This window comes from Rhamphochromis longiceps, linkage group LG10, assembly GCF_057381845.1.
Source record: "Rhamphochromis longiceps isolate RC_006_pf linkage group LG10, R_longiceps_female_GT1.1, whole genome shotgun sequence".
Taxonomy (NCBI): Eukaryota; Metazoa; Chordata; class Actinopteri; order Cichliformes; family Cichlidae; genus Rhamphochromis; species Rhamphochromis longiceps.
In genome coordinates, this window is record NC_140566.1 from 27,694,347 (window position 1) to 27,702,899 (window position 8,553).

An 8,553-nucleotide genomic window follows, 5' to 3' on the forward strand; every position below is an offset into this window, starting at 1 on the left:
GAATTCCTGTTTGCTCACCATATTCATCATCACTGTTTAGCATTTTTATCAAACTGTTAAGAGTGATGATTTAACTCAGTGCCACACACAGAAACCTCTGGCTTTAAATACCGTGGATCGTTCAAGCCATGCAAAATGCTAAAAAAGTGCACTATCATATTGATATTGCATGTTGGAGATCTTTTACTTTTTTGCTGTCTCGTGCTGTTCAGGATGTCTTTGGCTTGCTAATCAGTCACAGTCAATCAGTTATTTTGTAATACTGGCAACTGCAAGTTCCCAGCTAGCAGGAAATCCTCCCACAGTGTTGATGACGTTCTCACGGCCTTCTCAAGAAATGTTCAAAGAACATCAGAAGGACGTTTATCACTAAAATAAGGTTCCTTACAAAGGTTTGTCTAAGACATTATGTTTTTGACAGCAGTAGTCTGAAGATGTTTTTACTATTAGCATGTAGCACTGCAGGAATGCGTCACAAAACAACACAGTGTGACCTGTTACCTCAATAACACCACCTCACATTACAAGACTTTTTTTTTTTTAAGAACGTTTGGACATTTCAGGCCTCAGTCTCATCCTGAGAAGATTATCAGAACTAGTTTACCTGGTTGGGACAGGAGCAACAAGACAGGAAAAGTTTGATTTTATTTATCTTTTTCTCAAGTACCATTTCCTCCTGTGGCCATTAGTCAAGCCACACGAGGTCAGTTCATTTCAATAGACAGAGTGAAGATAAATCATTATTTTTCACAGTGCCTAAAAATGGACGTGGACATAAAAGACACAGAGAACTTTTTATTTTTATTTTTGGTAGCCTTCAGGGTGTTAATTATCTTACAGCACAGGTCTCCGTGTCCTCTGCAGTATCCATTTAAGAAGCAACAAACACAACACAATGGAGGACGTTCTTTGATAAGAAACCGACACTTACTTACTGTACAATTAAACTACAAGTGCACTTTCTGTTCTGAAAAGAAAGAAACGACACATAACTGAGCAACACTTTGGTCAGTCATATTTGGAATGTTGTTTTGAACATTTTTCTTTTTTCAAACATCGTCATTCGCCGTGCGGATTTCCGTTCATGGACCCGCACTTAACTGAAAACATTTAAAAAACTGTAAACTGTAAACACCATAAATCATGCTCGTTACATGCACTTTGTGACTGTTCATATGTGACTCTTCCTCCAAATATTTGGATGACACCCAACTCACATTTTAGCTTCACTACATTTCCAACAAAAGATGTGCTTGTGTTATGACCTTTAGCAAAACAGCGTTTCATAAAAGGCAACAATTCTGTAAGGCAGAACTATATTTGGACAGTAACACATTCATATTTAAGCAATTTGTGCATCATCAGTATATACAGAATAGACACATTTGACATCTTTTACAAAGGATCCAAGGTCTTAACAGACAGTAAAAGCTATTTGAGTAAAAAGGGAAAAAAAAAAGGTTTGAGGCATTTGTGAGATTTTGGCTGAAAAAACACTAGAATGCAGCTTTTTTAAGACATACCAACAATAGATACTTAGTTTAACAATTCCCCTCCAGTCAGAACAGAGACACCGCACAGCTGCTTGCAGTTTGTTGTATACCCCACTGGAGGGGCAGGTTGAGGGTGAGCAATAAGGCCACCACATAATGCATGAGGTCTGGGGTTCAGTAGCATTTCATCAAACCTAAATCAAGTATTGGCTTTGCTATACAAAGCCAAATCTTTGAGTCTCTCACAGAATCCATCTGACAATTACACACAACTCGCGTTTTTGTTGGCAGTTACACTTTGCCTGTCATTATAGAGTTAAGCATGTAGGTGCAAAAAGCTGCATCTTTCTATATCAGGATGGCTGTGGCTCAGAAGGTAGAGCAGGTTCTCTAATGATTAGAAAGTTGGTGGTTTGATTCCCAGCTCCTACAGATTGTGTCTAAGTAGCACTGGGTAAGAAATAGCTTCCAGTGCATACATGTTATTCAGAAAGTGCTTTGTGGGTGAATGTGGCTTGTATGAGTGTTCAGATATAAGTGCTGTAAAAATATTAAACCTTAACTTGGTACAACTAATTAAAAAAAGGTAAACTGACCAATTCCATAATTGACATCAAAGACCTTCTACAAACCTCTCTCTAAAGTAGAATTTTTCCACTCTGGATTGAGACTCAGACCCCTTTCAGACACACACTCTTTAACTTGAATCTGATGGCACCTAAATGTGTCATCTTCAAGTGAAGTAAAACCTTGGTCAATATGATAACCGCGTCACAGGATTATGAGCATCTCTTCCATCTTTGTGAGTAGCTCGGCTCATTCTAATGTCACGTATACGACGATTAATATAATGATCCCTCCCACAAAATGGCATCTGCGTGGGAGGGATGGTACAGATGCATAAAGAAACATGTTTTCAGTAACAACAGTAGGAAAAGCTGAACGTTCAAAAGCATCGTTACACTTTGCATGACAAATACTGCACGCTATGGCTCTCTCTGTCACAGTTATGCCTAAATAAAGCTGAGCATAGAGACCAGTTTTCAGAAAAGACAATAATCAAACAAAAGCCACATTACATTATGGCAAATTACTTAAGGCAAGATGATAAACAAAGCTTAATCAGAACAACTTTTTGAGAATTATTGGTTACTTTTATGCCATTAAGTGAGGACTTATAAGAGATTCCAAAAAAATGAGTCATTCTCAGACTGAACAAACATTGCAACAATGGAATCATCACCAGCTCCCAACCCTAACATGAAAACAGAGATATAGCAAGAATGGCACACAGAACTTAATAGCCCTTTTTTTCTGTAAACCTTTTAACTTGACCTTTCATCAGCACAGATTAAAGATTGAAAGCACAGAAAAAAGTCACTGCACAAATCCTACAATACAAGTTCACCATAAGAATAAATTAGCAGTCTGGAACACATTGGTTGTCGGCACTGCAACACTTTAAAGCTCACTGCTGACATGTCCAAGGTATTAAAAGTGACCAGAATACATTTTAGAAAAGGGAGAGAGGGTTTGATAAATATATGAGACAAAGTGAAGTCATTAAAGCTGCCGTCATGTCTTCAGACATTCTGGAGTCCTCTCTCGTGGCCGTCCAGCTGCACCTTAATCTTGTGCAGTTCTTCGATCTCCTGGTGGTGGCGCTCTGTCTTGTGGCGAACCAGAGAGCGATAGAAGTGAATGGTGAACACCACAAAAATCACCCCCACCGGGACCATGATGATGGTGGAGGCCAGGGCAGCCTGCCAGCCGGGGTTCTGCTGCGAGGGGGTGGTGGTTTCCAGAGGGGTGGCTGATGTGGTAGTTGTCTTTTTGATCTTGCCAGATTCTACAGGCAAGAACTTGATCCAGCAGAGGAGCACCACTTCTGCTAAAAACAACAGGATCCCCAAGGCCGTGGAGAAGCCCCAGGCCAGCTCGATGTAGTAGTGCATGCGTTCGTGAGGCGACTCGCTGACGGAGTTGAGGTTGTGGATGTTGCTGACAGCTTCCACATTAGGAAGAATGCAGGTGCTGATCAGCAGAGCAAAGAGGTGCACTGCCACCAGGATGGTGGTGCACACACTGAAGGCGATGAGAAGCAGACGAGGGTAACTGTATTGAACTTCCAGCTGCACCTCAACCATGGCCACCTGAGACATTTAAACAGAGACATATCCAAATTACTCTACATCCATGAGTACATCAAAGCACACCAACACAATGCAAACTATACTACGCAAAGAATTTCAGGCATTTTCTAACCCTTCTGTATGAGGTCCCATTAACTGTGGTCAGAAGTATTTAAGCCACTAAGAAAGAGCAGTTTTTTGGCAAGTCTAAGCCTTCAGAAACTTTCTGGAATGTTAACTCTCAAGTCAGATAACAACCACCATGCTTCCAGGGCTGAAAAATAAAGCCAACAAACTGCAGTCCCTCAAATGGAGGCTTGAATTGGCTTCAGCATGAATAAATCTCTAACTCCAATGATCAGGGGTGTCAAGCATAAGGCAAGAGGGCCAGAATTGGCCCAGCAAAGACCCGGTGGCGCGCGCACGCGCGCACACACACACACACACACACACACACACACACACGGGAAATGAAGCGGTTTATGAAATTTCAGTTTCTGGGTCAGTGTCAGATTCTGTTTCGAAGGCAATGCGTTTTGCTCTGTCTGCCTTACTCTCCATAGCAACAGAGGCTGTGGCTTGTCTTGTGAGAAGCCACAATGCCAGAACAGCTACAAATGCTTCTTCTTGATGAGCAAAATAATTAATTTACTATGGAGATAACAAAACAGCAACTAAGTTAACTATATAGCTGTTACTTTGTGGGAAAATTGCTGTCCAAATTTGATCACAACAGAACACAAGATGTGCTTCTCTGTCAAAAACTTAATTCATCAACTTTAACGATATATTTAATTTATATTGTCAGAAAAAACACTCATCCCATTAAGAATGCAAATGGACAGCACAAACATGACATTTAAAACCACTTCCTTCCTGCAGGTTAGTGGGGATTTTTCATATTAGACTAAACTGACTAACCATTGCAAAGCCAGACAACAGTGCAGAGGTCCTGCTGGAGGCCTTCAGCTTGGCACGGCTCAGATAGAGTTTCCTCCATGACAGTGCCTGCACTGAGTGGTGGTTGGAGCTGACCAACTCCAGGTAACTACGTCGCACCCAGTCCCTGTAGTCCATCCCACTGTTGTCTGGGGCATGCTCTGCTGGAGAACCCATAGGCACATTCAGCTCACTGCTCATTTCACCTGGTGGATATGAAGCAGAGACAGAATCACATCAATGACCTGGTGTCTCAGATCCCATTACAGATTAAGATTAGAGATATGAGATTAATACACGTGGCATGTTTAAGTGATAATAACAAGTTTGTTTTTTTTAAAATCTCCTGCAAGAACCCTTTGACATGTACCACTTTTATGCAAAAAATTAAGCCACTTTAGCGTGATTCTTACTTTAGCGGTTAACAGTCACAGCTGTTAACCGCTATTCTATCACATTACCATGAACTTTATTTTGAAAGCACTTCCTCAAATTAATCACCAAATTATGATTGATTGAGAAACAGGAGACAGTGTTAACCTTGTGATCAGCGTACTGTGGGACATTTAACAAAACCAACCTTTTTTTTTAAGTGACTCATTTTGAAAACAGAAAACTTCCCTTGTGGTCACAGGAGATACGCATCAGATACAAAAATTTACATTTGGTGATGCTGCTGTGGACAATTGTAGCTCATAAATCATCAATCTGTGACATTCATATTTTTAACCATACAATACTGCAGCATTTATAGCCAAGATGGTTTACCAGCTCCTGCCCATATCTAGGTCTGTTTACATATTACAAAAAAGAAAAAAAAAAGATACATCATGGGTCCTTCAGTTTATTAACTGTGATGTTATCATAGTAACCCAATAAAGTTTATATATAAAGAAATGCTCGGTTGTGAATGTTTATCTTTGCTGTGTTTTCTCCTGACCATCAATCACAGGAGCTCACTATCCAAATACTCCCAAACTCTGTGTGTGTGAGTGTGAGAGAGAAGAGGGGGGCTGTGTCAACAATGTTTTGCACCAACAACCTATTGGCAAAGAGCCAGGGGAGCTAAAGGGAGGGAACAGGAAATCACTATTTTGGAAAAAAAAGACAAAGTTAACGCATGAATACAAACAGCCATGCCATGAGTAAAAACACATGAAAAAAGCAAAGACTTAAGCATGTATATATAAGCACATATCCACTGGCATATTCTAAAGTGATGCACTCAACAACAACATTCAACAAACTGCACAGCAGCAGTACGTCTATCTCCCTTCACGATGTGCAAGCACAGGCTGTGCAAACACAAACCACTGAATTTTACAGTTTGCACTTTAACCATTAATGCGTCAGTGCTTATGATAGTGCGCACCACTATCTATATATCTAACTATCTCGCCCACTCTCTTTCTCTCCATCTATCTATATATACACACACACACAGACAGACAAGTGCAAAACGGTGGCCCCATGATTTTGCAGGGGTAACACGTTTCAGCAGATGGGTGCACCTTTACGTCTCTATGTATATTTAGAACTCTGGTAAGTTGGCAGGATCCGTTTACAGAGTTTCGCTAACAGAAAGCTAAAATACCGCTGTTATTTCAGTCAGCGTTAAACAGTAAAAGCCGGAAGACATAATGCGAATACTTATGCAAAAAATCTGGTGCGCATTTTAGCCTGAGTCCATCTTCACCTGATATGAGCACCATAACAAAATTCAGAAAAAGCAGGTCTCTACCAGCTAGCTTATTTAGCTAGCCATTCTCAGCAAGTTCGCCTGTTCCTTAACTTTCCGTCTTACCTATCCGCCAAAGTGCCTTTTAATTACGGGTGCAAACTCCGAGACAGTCCTCTCTCCACGTTGCCACCCGACAAATGAACGCTCTCCGGTCCTCTCCGGGTGTTTTAGTCAAACAACTTCCGCTCTTGGCTTGTAGTTAATCAATAAAAGTACCCCCGTTTCACTCCTGCATCTGAACCAGGTCCTCCAACTGCACTGCTCTCCTCCATACCCCGACAACCTGCGTGACAGTTGCGCTTCAATTCCAAGTAAGTTCACCTGCCGCCTGGTTTCCTGGTTCGGATGGTGCGGTCCCAGCAGAGTGCAGAACGGAAGCTGAGGAAAACTAAAGTCCTTAAAATAAAAGGTTTCCGCTTGGGCGTGTAACTTTCAAAATAAAAGCAGGTTGAAGCCTCCCGGTGTCTCCTACAATACAAGGAAGACTGTTCAAAAAGCCCCTTTCATTGTTAATGCATAAAATAATTCCACATAAAACACTTAAAAACAATTAAAGAAAGTTTAACAGTGAACCCTGTTCCCAATAACACTGCATTATAAGCATAAATAGTTGTCTAGACTGGGTTTAGAAAAATGACTTGCACCATGTTGTGATTGTTTCTAGACCCAGCAATGCTTTATGTCACAATCTCTAAAGTAGGCCTCTCACTGGGTTAATAAGATACATAAATTAAATAATGTTATTATACCTCTTAAAGTATGTAATAAGACCTGTAATGTTAATTTTAGATCAAACTCAAAAGTGCAACTAACTGTAACTGGTGGGTAAGATCATCCAGGGCTATTTTGGAGGTAATATCCTCTGTAAAGCTGACAGAGTGGTTATATCCCTCACACCACTGGCACTAGCAAAATGCCAGTATGTGGAAGTGCATTTACTGCTGTCAAAACTTTTTTTTTTTAGATGCATCTATTTAAAGATTTTTCATCCAGGAGCCAGGCTCACGCTTGCCACTCATGTCAGTTTCCTGTGGCTGAAATATTGTATTGTATATTATGAGAAATCTTGCCTTATGCACAAAACTACTTACCTGTAGAGATCTTTTTTTGGTTGTTTCTGAAATTATATTTTAAGAGTAACTCTTGACAAATTGTCTATTTAATTTGCATACATGCTTTTGTTGTTGAATACCTATGTAGTTGCTGAAAGTAGCTGGTAATGCCTTTGCACCTGCTGTGAGGATTGCGAAACTCTTTACAAACAGAACAGTCACTGCTGTTTGTAAAGAGCAGTGTGTGTGCTGAAGTGGTCCCAGATATAATCCGGGAAACACTGGACTTCTATGCTCCTTTAAAAATGTTGCTGCATTCCTCAAATGATGAACTTCAGATGGAACAATAACACTACATGTCCTGAAAACTTCAAACAGCTGTAGACATATCAACAGCCCCCCTTGACATCCTTCAACAATGCTGACTAGCGAAAATCAGATCTTAATCCACCTCGTGCCAACTCTGACTCTCAAGTATTATTGTCTTAATCTCAGTATAACTGCAGAGAGATCATAAATAGCAATAGATTTACACGTGGTCTAATCAGCAGATGAAATTAACTCATTGAGAGTAAAAGAAGAAGAAAAAAATCCAACTAAATCTGGTATTATCCTAATGTAAAGAAATCTGTTAATAGGCCAATGAGAGGTAAGTGTGTCTGACTTCTGTAACATAACTGGTTCTTATTGTAGATTTACAGTACTGTGCAAAAGTCTGGAGCCCTTCTTATTTCATTATATTTTTCTAGGAAAATACGTGTAGTTAAAAAAGCAAGCAAACATCAGTGAAAATACAATATTTGAGGACAAACATAGTTTATACAATTCTAACAAGCTTGAAAATCAATATTTGGTGTGACCACCTTTACTCTTCAGCAACTGGGTGTCTTAGGTAAGCTGTCCTGTACTTTCTTTAAGTAACTCCAGGAATTGTTCTCCAGGGGTCTTGAAGGAGATTCAAAGCTCTTCTTTGGATGCTGCCTGCATTTGTTCTGCTCTCTGTCAAGATGATCCCACACTGCTTCTGGAAGCTGAGGAGGCCAATCCATGGCTGATAGTGTTCAATTGTGTCTTTTTTAACCAGGTAAGCATTTACTGCATCTGCGCAGTGTGTTTGGGATTACTGCCATGTTGAAGCTGTTGCTAGTCAGATACTTTCTAGATAATTTTGCATGGCAGATCAAAATTTGATGGTC

At 40.2% G+C, this 8,553-nt stretch overlaps 1 protein-coding gene across 1 annotated transcript; it reads right to left on the reverse strand.

The window, feature by feature from the left end:
• Positions 1 to 788: 788 nt before the first annotated feature.
• On the reverse strand, positions 789 to 6,682 carry orai2 (ORAI calcium release-activated calcium modulator 2). The gene is made up of 3 exons (XM_085421206.1): positions 6,369 to 6,682; positions 4,547 to 4,770; positions 789 to 3,646 (listed from the first exon to the last, which is right to left on the reverse strand). The coding sequence occupies exons 2-3, from the start codon at positions 4,763 to 4,765 to the stop codon at positions 3,077 to 3,079; spliced, it is 789 nt and encodes a 262-aa protein (XP_085277332.1). The 5' UTR covers positions 4,766 to 4,770; positions 6,369 to 6,682; the 3' UTR covers positions 789 to 3,076.
• Positions 6,683 to 8,553: the final 1,871 nt, after the last annotated feature.